This window comes from Hyperolius riggenbachi, chromosome 3 (genome assembly GCF_040937935.1).
Source record: "Hyperolius riggenbachi isolate aHypRig1 chromosome 3, aHypRig1.pri, whole genome shotgun sequence".
NCBI lineage: Eukaryota > Metazoa > Chordata > Amphibia > Anura > Hyperoliidae > Hyperolius > Hyperolius riggenbachi.
The window spans coordinates 40509046-40525817 of NC_090648.1; the positions used below are offsets into that span (position 1 = coordinate 40509046).

At 49.4% G+C, this 16772-nt stretch overlaps 1 protein-coding gene across 1 annotated transcript; it reads right to left on the reverse strand.

Moving 5' to 3' along the window:
* Positions 1–10360: 10360 nt before the first annotated feature.
* Positions 10361–14866, reverse strand: RNF227 (ring finger protein 227). Its single transcript, XM_068272117.1, has 2 exons — positions 14544–14866; positions 10361–11844 (listed from the first exon to the last, which is right to left on the reverse strand). Exons 1-2 carry the CDS (start codon positions 14839–14841, stop codon positions 11786–11788), a joined length of 357 nt encoding a protein of 118 aa, XP_068128218.1. The 5' UTR covers positions 14842–14866; the 3' UTR covers positions 10361–11785.
* Positions 14867–16772: the final 1906 nt, after the last annotated feature.

A 16772-nucleotide genomic window follows, 5' to 3' on the forward strand; every position in this document is an offset into this window, starting at 1 on the left:
CTGAATGCTAATGTACTTCACACTGCCATACAGACAATCACATTCGCAGCTTCCATGAAGCCAGCTGCCAGACTGGCATACATACACGTCTGACCTAATACACAGCAGACAGAAAATGTGAAAATATGGCTTCTGTATTACAAGAAACAAAGATACACACAAGACAGTTTGCATAAAAATAAAATGGGAATAACGTTACCAGCATGACGGTTGAACGTTGTTTGTGGGAGAACGCAGTCTGACCAGTAGTCAGGGCAGTTCTAGCGTCTTTGCTATCTCCAGGGAACTACAACTCTAAATCCTCCTAGCTAATGTTTTATAGCAAAATGTTATAGCAAAATTTATTTAAACATAAAATAAAACTGTGGAATAACTTAAAAAGTCATTTTTAGGAAGATAGATACAATCGTTTATTTCATTAATTTATTTTCATTTTGGGTGTCCTTTAACCACTTCCACACCATGAAATTGTGTGCTGATCTGTGCTGTGTGGGCTCTCCAGCCCACAGCACAGATCAGCTAGCAGCCAGGGCGATCAGACTTCCCCCTTTTTTCCCCACTAGGGGGATGTCCTGCTGGGGGGGTCTGATCGCCTCCGGCTGCTTGCGCTTGCGGGGGGGGGGGCTCTTCAAAGCCCCCCTCCGCAGCGCTTCCTGGCCTCCTTCCCCTTCCCTCCCTCTCCCTCCCCCTGTGAGCGGCGCAGGACGGATTTCCGTGTGTTTACATTTACCCTGCGAGCCGCCGATCGGCTCGCAGGGTGTTCACGGAGACACCCTCCGTGAACTGACATGGAACGGCCGCTCGTACGAGCGGCCGTTTCCATGGTATACACTTCAGGATTCAGGGGCGTATATATACGCACCGAGAATCCGGAAGTGGTTAAAGAGAAACTCCGACCAAAAATTTAACTTTATCCCAATCAGTAGCTGATACCCCCTTTTACATGAGAAATTTATTCCTTTTCACAAACAGACCATCAGGGGGCGCTGTATGACTGATATTGTGGTGAAACCCCTCCCACAAGTAACCCCTCCCATAAGAAAAGTTTGGGCAAATTGGGACAGCTCTGGCCACAGGTCAAGCCTGCGCAACCAGTAGTCCAAGGGTTCATCGTCGCTTTTCGCAGTGTCTACATCCACACTCAAGGCCAGGTAGTCGGCTACCTGCCGGTCCAGGCGTTGGTGGAGGGTGGATCCGGAAGGACTATGGCGAGGAGTTGCACTAAAGAACGTCCGCATGTCCGACATCACCCTGAGATCGCTGGAGCGTCCTGTGCTTGCCTGCGTGGACTTGGGAGGAGGAGGGTTACTGCCAGTGGTACCTTGATTGCGTTGTGCAGCCACATCACCCTTAAGCGCATTGTAAAGCATCATCGACAGCTTGTTCTGCAAGTGCTACATCCTTTCCGCCTTGTGTTGAGTTGGTAACAGGTCCGCCACTTTGTGCCTGTACCGAGGGTCTAGTAGCGTGGCCACCCAGTACAGATCATTCGCCTTGAGTTTTTTAATACGGGGGTCCCTCAACAGGCTGGACAACATGAAAGAGGACATCTGCACAAAGCTGGATGCAGACGTACTCTCCATCTCCTCTTGCTCTTCCTCAGTGACGGGATGCAACTCCTCTTCCTCCCCCCAGCCACGAACAATACCACGGGAACGTGGAGCAGCAGAAGCCCCCTGTGACGGCTGCCGCGGTTGTTCTTCTTCCGCCGCCTCTTCCTCCTCCACAGAAACACCTTCCTCATCATCACCATCATCAGAGTCTGACTCCTCTCCTTCCCCACACGACTCCTCTTCTTCCTTCTCCTCCACCCCCTTCTGTGCTGCCGCAGGTGTTGTGGAAACATCGGGTTCGGGTGTAAATGGCTCCCACGACTCCTGCTGCCGTAACTCTTCTCGTTCACGCTCCTCCACAGCTGTATCCACCACTCTACGCACGGCACGCTCCAGGAAGTAGGCGTAGGGGATCAAGTCGCTGATGGTGCCCTCATCGTGACTCACCATTTTGGTCACCTCCTCAAAGGGCTCCATGACCCTGCATGCATTTTGCATCAGTGTCCAGTTGTTGGGCCACAACATCCCCATCCTCCCAGATTGTGCCCTTGTACTGTAATAATACAGGTACTGGGTGACGGCTTTCTCCTGGTCTAGCAGGCGAGAGAACATCAGCAGGGTGGAATTCCAGCGAGTCGGGCTATCACAAATCAGGCGTCTCACCGGCAAGTTGTTTCTACGATGAATGTCCGCAAAGCGTGCCATGGCCTTGTAAGAGCGCCTGAAATGCCCACACAACTTCCTGGCCTGCTTCAGGACGTCCTCTAAGCCTGGGTACTTGGACACAAATCTTTGCACGACCAGATTCAGCACATGTGCCATGCAAGGTATGTGTGTCAGCTTTCCCAAATTCAATGCAGCAATGAGATTGCTGCCATTGTCACACACCACGTTGCCGATCTCAAGCTTGTGCGGGGTCAGCCATTGCTCCACCTGTTTGTTAAGAGCAGCCAGGAGAGCTGCTCCAGTGTGACTCTCCGTTTTCAGGCAAGACATGTCTAACACTGCGTGACACCGTCGTACCTGGCATGCAGCATAGGCCCTGGGGTGCTGGGGCTGTGTAGCTGGAGAGGAGATCGCGGCACCAGCCGAGGAGAAGGATGACGACAGCGAAGCGGTGGTAGCAGGTGGAGAGGAGGTGGCTGGAGGCCTGCCTGCAAGCCGTGGAGGTGTGACAAGTCGGTCCGCTGCGCAGCCACGTACTCCCTGCTTGCTGCCATCGGTCACCAGGTTGACCCAATGGGCTATGTATGTAATGTAGTGGCCCTGCCCGTGCTTGGCAGACCAGGCATCCGTGGTCAGGTGGACCCTTGACCCAATGCTGTGTGCCAGAGATGACACCACTTGCCTCTCAACTGCACGGTACAGTTTGGGTATGGCCTTTTGTGAAAAATAATTGCGGCCTGGTATCTTCCACTGCGGTGTACCAATGGCCACAAACTTACCGAAAGCCTTCGACTCCACCAGCTTGTATGGTAATAGCTGGCGAGCTAATAGTTCTGCCACGCCAGCTGTCAGACGCCTGGCAAGAGGGTGACTGGCAGGCATTTGCCTCTTACGCTCAAATACTTCCTTTACGGACAGCTGGGTACTGCTGTGGGCAGAGGAGAAGGAACCGCTGAAGGGAAGAGGCGGTGTGGAGGAGGGTGGCTGTGAAGGTACAAGGGAGAAAGTGGATGAAGACGATGCACCTGAAGAAGGAAGAGGAGAAAGAGGGTGGCTTGTCTTTTGAGGGGTGCTGCTTTTTCTCAGGTGTTCTTGCCATAGCTGTTTGTGCCTTCTCTCCAGGTGCCTTCGTAAGGCACTTGTCCCTACGTGAGAGTTGGCCTTTCCACGGCTCAATTTTTGCTGGCAGAGACAACAGATGGCTTTGCTCCGATCTGAGACACACACGTGAAAACATTTCCAAACCGCTGAGCCCCCCTGGGGTGATGGCGCTACGGTGGCATCAGCAGCTGACGTTGAAGGGCATGTTGGCTGGCTGGCCATAGCTGGTGATACATGGCGCCGGACACTGCCCCCAGCTGTTTCTGAGGACGAGCTCGCTCTGCTTCTATCATGGAGTCGTCTCCTCCTACTCCTCTCTGACTCCTCCTCTGAACTGTCCCCCTGGTCATCTCCTCTACCAGGAACATATGTGGTATCCGTATAATCGTCATCTTAATCCTCCTGACCAGCTTCGCTTTCCTCAGACACCTCCTCAACTGCACCAACTTCAGGTGGTTCATCATCCACCTCCTCAAACGTTACATCCATACTATCGCCACCTAACTCAGACGTATGAGGTGGCGTACCTGCGCCTTCTTCTTGTTGTTGCAGTAGTGGGTATGAATCAGTGATTTTACCACCACCACCAAATAACTCCTGCGAAGTGTCAAATGCAGCAGATGTGGTGCTTGTTGTAGCGCTGGTGGCTGCGGGAGATGGGGTGTTCTGTGTTAAATAGTCAAGCACGTCCTGATGTTGGGAAGTGATGGCACAATCAGCCAGAAGAAAGCTAAGCAGCCAAGAACCTAACTAATCTGTCCCTAGAAGAACAAGTCTGCAGCAGCTGTCCCTAGTCTGCCTCTAGCAGGCACACAAGTGAGGCTAATGGCCGCCGCAGCCTGCCTTATATAAGGGGGGCTCCAGGGCTTAGTGTAGCCTGAATGGCTACAATGTGCCTGCTGACTGTGATGCAGAGGGTCAAAGTTGACCCTCATAGTGCATTATGCGGTGAATCGAACTTCAGCAAAAGTTCGCCTAGTGCAGGCGAACGCGAACCCCCAAAGTTCGCCTGGAACTGTTCGCCGGCGAACCGTACGGTACATCTCTACTCTCCAGGTTACACCATAGCAGGCTAAAACAGGAGACAGGACCTTTATGCGCTGAGGAGGCGGGTCAGCTGACAGCGGTGATCTGACTCTTGTCCCTGATTGGTAAAGCCTTGCGGGGTGGGTGATTTGGAATTGCCTGTCTGTATTTAAGGTTGGAGTTGTCAGTGGCTCGTTGTCTGCTGTTGCTGAAACTTTGCTTTGAAAGCTCTCAGACCTTAGTCAGTTCTGTGTGTGCTTGATCCGGCAGGACCCCGGGGATTCACACGTAGCTTAGGATTTATATATTACTGTAATGTTATATTATTGTAATTATCTATTGTGTATGAACCTTGCCTGAACTATCGACTATTCTTCTGCCTCTTGACTCTGTACTTCGCCTCTCTGATCTGTTGCCGATATTAGCCTGTACTCTGACTCAGCCTGTTGATTTTGTACCTTTGCCCATCTGACCTGCTGCCGACCTCGGCTAGCCTTTGACTACTCTTTTGCCTGACGATTCTGTACCACTGCTGACTGACCCGTTACCGACCCAGCCTGTACGACATCTCTCTGTTAGTGATAGCCTACCACTAAAGGCTATCACTCTAGGAGTCCTCCTGAGATACTGTGCACCAAAACACGTGTGATCACACTCTGATTAAATTGAGTGTGATCACACTGAGTAAGAACCGTCTGGTTCGAAACATGTCAGCTACATGATGTGTGATTTAGTGTGGATACGTCCATAATAAAGGAACTTGATGCAAGGGATATCGTGCGGACACCCTTTCTTTTCTCCTGTCTCATTGGATTGGCCTGTCCTGGTTCCGGCACTGTCCCGGGGAGGTGTGAGCGGTTTTCTGGTGACTTCTATCTGTTGATTTTGTACCTTTGCCCATCTGACCTGCTGCTGACCTCGGCTAGCCTTTGACTACTCTTTTGCCTGACGATTCTGTACCGCTGCTGACTGACCCGTTACCGACCCAGCCTGTACGACATCTCTCTGTTAGTGATAGCCTACCACTAAAGGCTATCACTCTAGGAGTCCTCCTGAGATACTGTGCACCAAAACACGTGTGATCACACTCTGATTAAATTACTGAGTACCGATCTGTTTGAGCTTGTTCTGATCACCAGCTACGCCACTGATCATTACACCCCTAAGGGGATGAATTAAATGTTTAGCCTTAAATGTTTCCTGTGACAGGTTGTGATTAATCTATTTATTGTTTTTTTTTTCCTCTCCCCTTTTCCTCAGATCCTGATGGGCGATTGTTCCATCGGTATTTCTAGGGGTATCGATTTGATGGTGTTAAGAGTAAATTTACTGGACATGTATATGGACATTATTTTGTTATATGTTGTTGCAATTAAGTAATAGGTTGGTACCTTGGAAATTTAGCATATATATGTTGTCAGGTTCAATGGGTAGACATTTTGTAGTGCCCTGTATTTCCCCAGTTGGGGGTTAATGAACTGTTAGCTTGGTCAGCTGACCAAAAAAGAGGCAGTCCAATGAGGGGTGGGGTTCACTTGGTTATCTATTTAAACACTGTGAATTGATAGAAGCATCCCCTGATGAAGGGGATTTCCCCGAAACATGTTGTGTAATTGCTAATTGATTCGATAAATGCAAGTTTTAAAGCCAGTTGAATGCCTTCTCCTTTTTGATAAGTGTCGAATCGTTGGTGGAGTGGTGACCCACGGGAGGATTGAGCACCGGCAGCCCAGGCTGAACCAGGCCTGAGGAGGAGGATACCCAGAAAATAACTACTTTGTGGATACCTTCAGTGTAGTTTGGAGTACATATCAATGCAATTTCCCACCCTAAATAGAACCCTAAAGTAGGTTCGGCAAATGAACGGGGATATAAATCAGAGGTCCCTGCTCTTACGAGCTTACAATCTAGAGGGTAGATGGGTGGAGACATTGGGGAAGGAGACACAGGGTTAGCGAATGAGGCAGTGACCCTTCAATTCTAACTATAGTAAATTATAGGCTTGTCTGAACAGATGTGTTTACAGAGAACGTTTGTAGGTGTCCAGGCTTTGAGCATGACGGACTGGCTGTGGGAGAGCATTGCAAAGGAGAGGTGATGCTCATGAGAAGTCCTGGAAACGAGAGTGAGAGGAAGTGACTACGCTGGAGGACAAGAGGGTCTCATGAGAGGAGTGAAGGTTCTGGGCAAGGAGGCAGCTGGAGATTTATGAGGAACTGTAAGTAGGTGGCAACTTATGTAGAGCTTTGTATGATAGAGTGAGGAGCTTAAACTGGATCCTTTGGGTAATAAGTAGCCAATGGAGAGACTGGCAGAGAGGGGCTGCCTCAGAGGAGTAGGAGGAGAGGTGAATGAGATGAGCAGCAGAGTTCAGTGGGGACCTGGTAGACCCTGGGCCGTAACTAGAGGAGAGCAGCCATTGCAATCTCACGGGAAAAAAGGGGGGTGGGGGGGGGGGGGGGGGAGGCAGAGCTGTGGGGGGCCCCAACTACTAACCTTCCCTTCCCCCCATACAGGGGACTATACTTCAGATCAGGTGTTTCGTGGCCACACTTGTTATGGGTGTGAAGATCATGATGCCCAAACTTGTTTTATGACCCTTGTGAGATGGGCCTCAAGGCCACGAAGGGCACCAATGGGAGGTAAGGGAAGGGGTGTGAACATTGGGGGCCCTATCAAAGTGTCACTGGGGGGGCCCATGAATTGTCGTTACACCACTGAGTAGGCTGCAGAGTAGGGTGCTACAGTAGTCAAGATGGGATATGGTTAGAGCACGTGCAAGCATTTTACTAGCCTCCAGTGAAGGTAAGGGACGGATTCTGGAAATGTTTGAGATGTAAGTATCAGTAGGTAATCTTTCAGAGCCCCTGTTTGGCCTGTGTGGGGGCGTCAGATTCCCATAGTACAGCCAGCATAGCCATAGCAACAAAAGGAGTCTTTGGTAGTTTTCTTGTCCAGATGTTTCTTTCAGCTATTCCAGAAAGAAAGCAAAGGTGGAAGCCTACCAAGCCAGTGTGGGAAGTGGAGCAGTGATGACGTAATAGCACTTCACATTCCGTTAAATAGAAAAAGCAAAACTATTTGGCTCCGTAAACACAAGTCAAACTCTCTTCTTCTGAAAAGCTGCTGCTTAAAGGGACAGCAACAGAAAAACGAAGACTGAGCAAACATAAATGGAATACACGCGGTCCCCCCAAACAGGTTATCTTCCGGGACTTTTGTTTATAAGTTGAATTTGTTTGCAAGTGGAGTCCTGTGTTATATGTAAGGAAACTTGGATAAATGATTTACATCTGGAGAACACTGGATTTGTTGTTGTATTGAGACCTCTTAACCCCCATGACAGTATTCCCAAGCTGAGCTCGGGGTAGGTATCAGGAGCTGAAAGCGGTAAGCCAGAGCTCAGCTCGGGCTATCTAAAACCCCCACTCCTGCCTGTTGCCTGCGTCCTGCTCATGATCAACGCTGGCCAGTGGGACTCCAGGCTCCTCCCCCTGGCCCCCAGGGTCCGCTTTACCTCCGTTCTTGTTCCAGGATACCGGTGGGCAATCAGTGGCAAAGCGTGGTCCGCGTATGCTGTGACGTCATGGGGGGCTGGCGCACAACATTTTTAAGTGGACCTGAACTTTTTCACAGGGCAGAAGGAGAAGAGAAATGAACACTGTATGTATATACAGAGTTACGCCTGTCTGATCCCCTCCATCTTCTGCACAGGACAGAAGGTAAACAGAGAAATGCAGCCTGTATGTATATGGGGAGTTTAGCATGCCTGATCCCGCATCTGGACCATAGCTCTTACACAGCACAGAAGGTAAACATGGGGAAATGCAGCCTGTAAGTATATGTAGAGTTTAGCCTGTCTAAATCCTCATTTGTCTCTAATCACAAGTTGTAATTTGATCTCTCCTGTGTTACCTGACTGTCATGGCAGATAAGCTCATTTGAAAGTACAAGATGTTAATATAGCCATTTGGTTTCCAACTTCTTCTGAGCTAAGTGCTTCTGCCTTACTGTTACCGATTTTTGCCTGGATTTTGACTATTCTCTGCCGGCCACCTGCACAAACCTCTGCCTGGGCTTGACTACTCTCTGCCAGCCGCCTGCACCAACCTCTGCCTGGGTTTGATTACTCTCTGCCTGCCACCTGCACCGACCTTTGCCTTGGTTTGACTACTCTCTGCCTGCCGCCTAAGACTGAGGGAATAGGGACCAAAGGGAATAAAGTCTGAAAGGAATCATGCTTCTACTACCCCAATTGTGATGTCACCCTCTGTGCCATTCCCAGTTTCAAAGCATACATATGTTTAAGCTTATTCATTAATTTAATTATTTCAACAATTTTGCGTTCCACTGTTTTATTTATACGCAGGATGTCTACTAGGCTTTTATTTGGATAGATTTTGGGGAGTTAAAAACTTAAAGTGAACGTCCGGACTAAAAATCGACTCAGCAGCACTGAAAAGGCCTGGTGTTTCTTTAACAGTTTCACAGCATCAGAACTTTGTTTCTCTTATCCAAGCCTCATTTTTAGCTGCATAGAAGAAAACTGCCCGGGCTTTTTTCCCCTGATGCTGTGCAAAGCATGATGGGATTTCTGATGTTGTTGCTCTCGTTCTGCTGTTTTGGTGCAAATTTTTCTTTTTTTACATTTTGAATTTGACATTTAAAGCCTAGCGTGTGCAGCTGGGAGGGGTTATCAGGACACAGGACAGTTGGAACTGTGTTTCCTGCTCCTTGTCACCTCCTTTCAACCAAAAAGATGGCTGCCCCCATGACAAAGATGGCAGCCCCCATGAATCACAAACATTTGCCTGTTCTTTTAAAACAGGGTGGGTAAGAGATTATATTACCTATCTATTCTAATTAACATAACTAATGTAACTTAATGACAGTATGTTTGTTTAGGCTGAAGTTCCCCTTTAAGAATTGGAGGCCTAAAATTCTTGAAGAAAAAAGTACCGCTCTTTTAGACCCATAAATCAACAGAGTGTTAACGTGTTGGACTTCCACAGCGACCAAATGCATGTATATCAATAAGTGACACAAACTTTAAATACTTTGGTAGCGGTGTGGCATAACACAAATACAATGGTGACACCGGGAATCCCAGTGATGTACTGCCTGTCCTGCAAGGAGTACGTCACTGGGCAAGGGGCGGTGCACTGCACAGGACCCTGTCGGCACACTCTGCTGCAGGGTCATATGAATTTATTTCCGAGGGGGCGGAGCCTTGCACCACAAAGCTCTGGCCTGAAGCTGCTACATACAATTTGCATACAAATTAGCATGAGCAGCACGGTGGCATAGTGGTTAGCGCTCTAGCCTTGCAGGGCTGGGTAACTAGTTTGAATCCCAGCCAGAGCACTATCTGCAAGGAGTTTGTATGTTCTTCCCATGTGTGCATGGGTTTCCGCCAGGCACTCTGGTTTCCTTCACTTTCCCAAAACATACAGATAAGTTAATTGGCTTCACCCTAAATTGGCCCTAGACTACGATACATACAAAGACATAAGACTATGGTATGGCTTAGATTGTGAGCTTCTCCGAAGGACAGCTAGTGACAAGACTACGGGCTTCATTCACAAAGCGGTGATAACCCATTTATCACGCCTAAAAGACTTTAGGCGTGATGACCTTTTCACCACTGAGTTATCACCGCTTTTTCCTGCTCTTCGCGCGAAGTTACCGCGCGTGCGCAAAGTCCCATAGGGCTTAATGGGAGCTTCGCGCGAAGCGTCGGGTGCTGCGCGCGCACTTACGCGCGTACGCGCGGTAACTTCGCGCGAGTTTCTTCTTATCATGCCTAAAGTGAGTTTAGGCGTGATAAGGGCCTTTTCACCAGCGTGCAAACACTTTGCACCGCTTGGTGAATCGAGCCCCATATATACTCTGTACAGCGCTGTCAGCCCTATAGAAATAATTAATGTATTACCGGGTGGACAAAAACTCAGGAGAAAGTTCTGCTATTTAATTATAAAATATATTTAATACTATAAAAAAAAACATAAAGCATTACATACATAAATACTTATATAACTTAACTCCATAATACAAACATCGTATACTCGCAATACAAAATTGGCTTTCACTAACATAGCCGATTCTGCTCATTTGATGAAAATGGACAGACAGGATTTACAGCAGCAGACACCTCCGTAAACACACATGTGAACACTTCAATCACAGATTTTTTGATTTGTGCCTTCAAAGCTGATACAGATAAGATTGTTAATGTGCAGTGTAACTGCCCTGTACGAAGGCAATGGTGTACACCATACATGTAAAGCTGGCCATCAGATTTGCCCCCCCCCCCCCCAAGTAGTTTCCCCACTTTGCATTATGTTTGGTCCACCCTAGACAACTAGGGAAGCTATACTGGAGCTGAAGCCCTAGATCACCATATGCCATATGGGGAGGGAGGGGGTCGGTGGAAACACTAGACACCAGGGAACTGTGTAGGGGAGGCAGCACCACTATACACCAGGAAACCCTATAGGGGAAAGAGGACCACATGACACCATGAAGCTGTATAGGGGGAGGAGAGGGGCAATAGACACCAGGGAACTGTATAGGAGAGGGAGGGAATAGATACCAGGGAACTGTATAGGGGAGGGGTGGGGCAATGATACCAGGGAACTGTATAGGGGAGGGGGGCAATAGATACCAGGGACCTGTATAGGGGAGGGAGGGGTGCACTATATACCAGGGAACTGTATAGGGGGGGGAATGCACTAGACACCAGTGAACTGTATAGGGGAGGGAATGCAGTAGACACCAGGGAACTGTATAGGGGAGGGAATGCAGTAGACACCAGGGAACTGTATAGGGGAGGGAATGCAGTAGACACCAGGGAACTGTATAGGGGAGGGAATGCACTAGACACCAGGGAACTGTATAGGGGGAGGGAATGCACTAGACACCAGGGAACTGTATAGGGGGAGGGAATGCACTAGACACCAGGGAACTGTATAGGGGAGGGAATGCATTAGACACCAGGAAACTTTATAAGGGAAGGAGGTGGCCACTACACAATGAGGTTGGCCCACGGCTTGGCCCCAGTGTTCAGTTTCTGCCCCCTTTGTATTGCAGTTTGACACCCCCTGGTGTACAGAAAAGCTTGAGATTCTGCTGAGTCAGCCTCTTCTATGGATCACAGCGAGTAATAAGTCCGGCAGTGTGTGACCAGAGGGGACATCTGAGGACGAGTCACACTGAAGGAGTTTCCGGCACTCTGCGGTGACCTTTTCACCCATCCCGGCACACTGAACTCCACTATCATTTCTGATGGCATTTTCATAGAGTGAGTCACAGTTGTGAGACAGTCCCAGAGCCGCGGGATAGACGGTGAGTCATTCAGCCAGTCCCAGGATACGTAGCTCCTCCCATCACTCAGCCCTGCATGTTTCACTAGTAATCACCGGCCTCCAGTGCAGATCCATTCACATGAAGTATGAGCACATCATGGCCAGGTCTCGCACGTCTTCACTGGCCAGAGAACCTGGCGGGAGAGAAAAACAAGGCCATTAGTGCTGCAAGAGACCTTAAAGGACAACTGAAGTGGGATATGGAGGCTGACTGCGCCTGCGCAGCCCTAGCCACGCACGTCCTCCCTCCCTGCACTGGGAGTGTCCTGTGCAAGACAAGAAAATCTCTACTGCGCAGGACACGAGTGAGGATGCTTGTGGCCATCAACTGCCAGAACAGAAAATGAGCCACAGCAGGGGACCAGAGGACCCTTCAGTACTGATGCGGGCACATGCAGAAGCCTCAGGCAAAGAAAAATCTCAAGTTCCTTTTCAGCAATACCAGTTGCCTGGCACCCTACTTTTAGCCACAGACCATGAACAAGCATGGAGCAGATCAGGTGTTTCTGACATTGTCAGACCAGATTAGATTAGCTGCATGCTTGTTTCTGGTGTGATTTGGACACGTCTGCAGCCAAATAGATCAGCAGGGCTGCCAGGCAACTGGTATTGTTTAAAAGGAAATATGGCAGCCTCCGTATTCTGCTCACTTATATTAAGAAAGATAATCATTAGCTGACACGTCAATGATTGATCAAGTTTAAATGACCACTCCAGTGAAAAAAGTAGGCAGTTAAAATCTGACAGAACCGACAGGTTTTGGACTAGTCGATCTACTCATGGGAGATGCTCAGAGTTTTATTTGTTTTCAGAAGTATTTCCTGAATGGCAGTTGCTAAGTCTAACTGACAAAATAGTGTGCAAGTGAGTAGGGAAGCTGGCTGGCACCTTACTATTTTGGCAGTTAGGTTTAGCAGCAACTGCTGTTCTGGAAATGCTTTTCAAAACAAAACAAAAATCCTGATAAGCCCCCATGAGGAGATGGACAAATTCAAAGCCTGAAGGTTTTGTCAGATTTTAACTGCTTTTTTTTGTTTTGCTGGAGTGGTCCTTTAACCCCCTTGGCGGTATGAAAAATACCGCCAGGGGGCAGCGCAGCAGTTTTTTTTTTAAATCATGTAGCGAGCCTAGGGCTCGCTACATGATAGCTGCTGCTCAGCGGCATCCCCCCAGCCCCGCCGATCAGGAAATCCCGTTCAAAGAACGGGATTTCCTGGAGGGCTTCCCCCCCGTCGCCATGGCGACGGGGCGGGATGACGTCACCGACGTCATTGGGAGACCCGATCCACCCCTTGGCGCTGCTTGGCACTGATTGGCCAGGCAGCACAGGGGTCTGGGGGGGGGGCGCGCGCCGCACCGGATAGCCGCGATCGGCCGCGCGGCGGCGGCGATCGGGGTGCTGGCGCAGCTAGCAAAGTGCTAGCTGCGTCCAGCAAAAAAAAAAATTATGAAAATCGGCCCAGCAGGGCCTGAGCGGCACCCTCCGGCGGCTTACCCCGTGTCACACACGGGGTTACCGCTAAGGAGGTTAACAATTATATACCAGTAATTCGCCTTAAAGCGAATGGGAATTGCGCTAAATAAATAAAAAAATATACCCAAGGAGAGGGAAGGCTCTGGATCCTATAGAGCCTTCCATCTCCTCTCCCGGTGCCTCCATTGCAGCGGCAGCTCCTCTGTTTGAAACCACCGCCGCTGGGGACTTCAGAAGTCTTCGTGAGCCAAGTCCTCCTAAAGACAGGGGGCTCCATACTGCGCACACGTGAGAGAGAGGGCGCGAGCGTGTGCGCAGTCTGGAGCGGCCCGTCTCTGGGAGCACTCGGTTCCCAAACACTTCCGAAGCCTCCCTTCCGTGGCAGACAGCAGTATTTGACCAAATTCGTTGAATACTGCTACCAGGGAGCCAGCGCTGCAACCAGGACAGAGAGAAGAGGAAAATACTCTCTAGGACGCAGAGCCTTCTCTCTCCTTAGGTCGGCATTTTTGTTTTTTTTTACTTTGACTCCCATTCACTTTAATGTGCCCATTAACCGTACAATTTTTTCATCAGATGTGATCATTCAATGCGGATTTTTACAATTTAATTATACAGACAACTGTGCATTGTGTAGCAAAAAAAAAAAAAAAAAAAAAAAAGTCAATATAGAACTGTATGGTCGACTGGAACAGAATTTAATAGATCCGAATGTTGGATTTCACGATCGAATCGGGAGAGATAGTAATCATCCCATTTATGGGAACAATCGATAATTACATTCTGATCTTAAAAGCAGCATCTAAAGAGCTGATGAAAAATGTGTACTGTTAAAGCGGACCTGAACTCAGAACTTCCTCTCTGCTCTAAAAGATATACAACAACATACAGTAGTAACTTAAAGAAAAACATTTCTTTGTTACAGCTGATACAAATCCTGCAATAAATCTGCAGTGTGTCTACTTCCTGCTTTCATGGAAGCAGACATATTGTTAACACCCTGTGTTTTCAATAGCTTCAATTTCAAGAGCGTATCTGCCTTAACTGCCATGGCAGTCAGCTGACACAGATCAAACGTGTTATGAGTCACAGATGAGGGGGAATTAAACTCACTAAATACATACAGAGTGCATTACTCTCTGATTTTCCTTTCTTCAGGTCACTTTTAATGGACAGCTTTATATTTCTGATGTAGCTACAAATCAGATCATGGCAATTCCATTGACTGAACATCAAAAAGTCCCATCACATGAATAATATCCCATATGCAGCTTCACATACAGAAATTTCCCTACCAGGCAAACACCACGCCCCCTAGCAACAATCACTACACAGTGCAAGCCCCGCCCCCTCGCTCACCTCTGCGCCGAGACCCCGACTTCGTCTTCTTGCACAGCTTTTTCAGCCACTTCAACGGTCCTTTTACCGCGACGTCTCCTTCCCCGCCCTCCTCCTCGTCGCTAGGCAACGGCGAGGGGGCTCGGCAGAAGGGGCACGTGACCTCCCCAGCCCTGGCCGCCAGGTGCTCCAGGCAGTCCGAGCAGACCACGTGACGGCAGGCGGCCAAGGGGCGCGGCCTCCTCTCCTGGCCGTAGTCAAGGTAACAGATGCCGCACTCCTCCATGTGGCTGTCGGACGACGTCATGACGTTCTGCATTGCGAGCCTCTGAAAGGAGCGAATGAGGGAGAAGCGGGACGCGCGGAAGTTATATAGTCTGGGAGGCCACGCCTGCCCGGAAGCCGTGATGTCACGGCGTGAATGGGCAGCCAATCAGAAGGGAGGGCGGGGAGCCCGGGCTGGAGGGTTGCCTGGATGACTCACACTGATACAATGTTTGCTGGGATCACGTGACCTGCATGTTCTCATCAGTCTCATGATAGAGAGCTTATCAGAGGGGATTGATGGAAGTTACTGGAAAGCGAGATCCCCTAACAACAACAACAACGCACTATTATTACCATCATTACTGTATGATCATATATTAACCCTTTCCAAATCCCCCCAGGGCTGGCTCACACAGGCTTCTGTAGGGCAGCTGGCAGTGGATTGTTTGAAAAGTGTTCGGAATTAGTTTCCAGCGTTTCATTTGTGGTGTAGCGTTTTGAGCCCCCACGGGGAGATGGAAACGGCGAAAGCAACCATCGTTAGTGGCTAACTGGCGTCCAAGAGGAGGCGACACAAAAAGCTATTACCGTGGCTTAAAAAACGCTTCTATTCTCTTGAGACCCCTTTCAGACTGGGGCATTTTCATTGTGCTGCGTTACCCTTTTTTTTACCGCAGGGTAATGCTTGATGCTGGGTACACACCGTGCAACTTCCCGCCTGATCGATGGGAATCGATTTATTATTTCTGACGTCCGATCAGCTCTTGATCAATAAAGCGCTCGATTTTGTACACTTATTAGAAAATAGGACGTCTTATCGATCGGGTGCACTTTGGATATGTAAACACGATGCAACTTCCCGTTCGATCACCCATCGATCGGGCGGGAAATTGTATGGTGTGTATCCAGCATAAAGGAAACATCCAAGGATTCATAAAAAAAAAAAAAGATCTATTTACCTGGGGCTTCCTCCGGCCCCTGGCAGCCGTCCTGTGCCCTCGCCGCAGCTCCGCTCCCTGCCGGTGGCCCGGGGTCTCCTCCGGTGCACATACGACCGCTCTAGGTTAGCATCTACTGTGCGAGCGTCTCTGTGATCGCACTCGTGATCTGGAGCATACTGCGTAGGTACAGTACTTCTCCACTTGCGCAAAACACTCCAGGCCACGTAAGTGCGCCTCTGTACCCCAAGCCACGGACTGGAAGTGGAGCTGCGGCAAGGGGCACATGACAGCTGCCAGGGCTGGAGGAAGCGTCATGTAAGTAGATCATTTTTTTAATTAATCCTCGGACATTCCACACAATGAAACCTATGGGACATTCCATACCTGCTGCAGTGCGATGCGCTGTAAGTATCGCATCTGACGCGAAACAACAGCACATTACCGGGCAACGTGCGGCGATCACAAATCATGTAAGTCAATGGCGACACGTATTTTATAATTTTTGCGGTGCGCATGCGCGGAATTGTATTTTTACAATATACTTCTGTGCAATTCATTTTCCGCCCACAGGAAGTGAATGCTAGAGAGCCTCGCTTATAGCTTGGCTTGCAGCCAGAAGTGAGATTACCGCGCATTGCCTTGCAAATCTCCAGGGCCGGTTCTAGACTTTTTGCTGCCTGAGGCAAACTTGTGAGAAACCGATCCCCCCCCCCAGCCGTGGGTGGGGGGCCGCCGTGCTGCAGGAGGTAGCGGGCAGGAATAGGGTATTGGACACAGCAGCGGGGAAGGGGTTGGATCCCCCCCTCACCTGGGTCCTCCGATCTGCGCTACCCCTCTAACTTTTAAGTGCAGCAGCGTATTAATATGAGGCAGCGGGCGGGGATGACTCACCACTTCCGCGTTCCAGCGTGCGTTCCACTGTCATCACTTCCTGCAATGTTGCCCACTGTATTGTAAGTGAACGGCATTGCAGGTAGTGACGACAGTGGAACGCACGCTGGAACGCGGAAGAGGTGAGTCATCCCCGCCCGCTGCCTCGTAT

Coding starts and splice junctions, on each gene's coding strand:
- RNF227 (XM_068272117.1), bottom strand. CDS start 14,841: ATGCAGAACGTCATGACGTCGTCCGACAGCCACATGGAGGAGTGCGGC. Junction 11,845..14,543: donor GTCGGGGTCTCGGCGCAGAG/GTGAGCGAGGGG, acceptor CTCTCCCGCCAG/GTTCTCTGGCCAGTGAAGAC.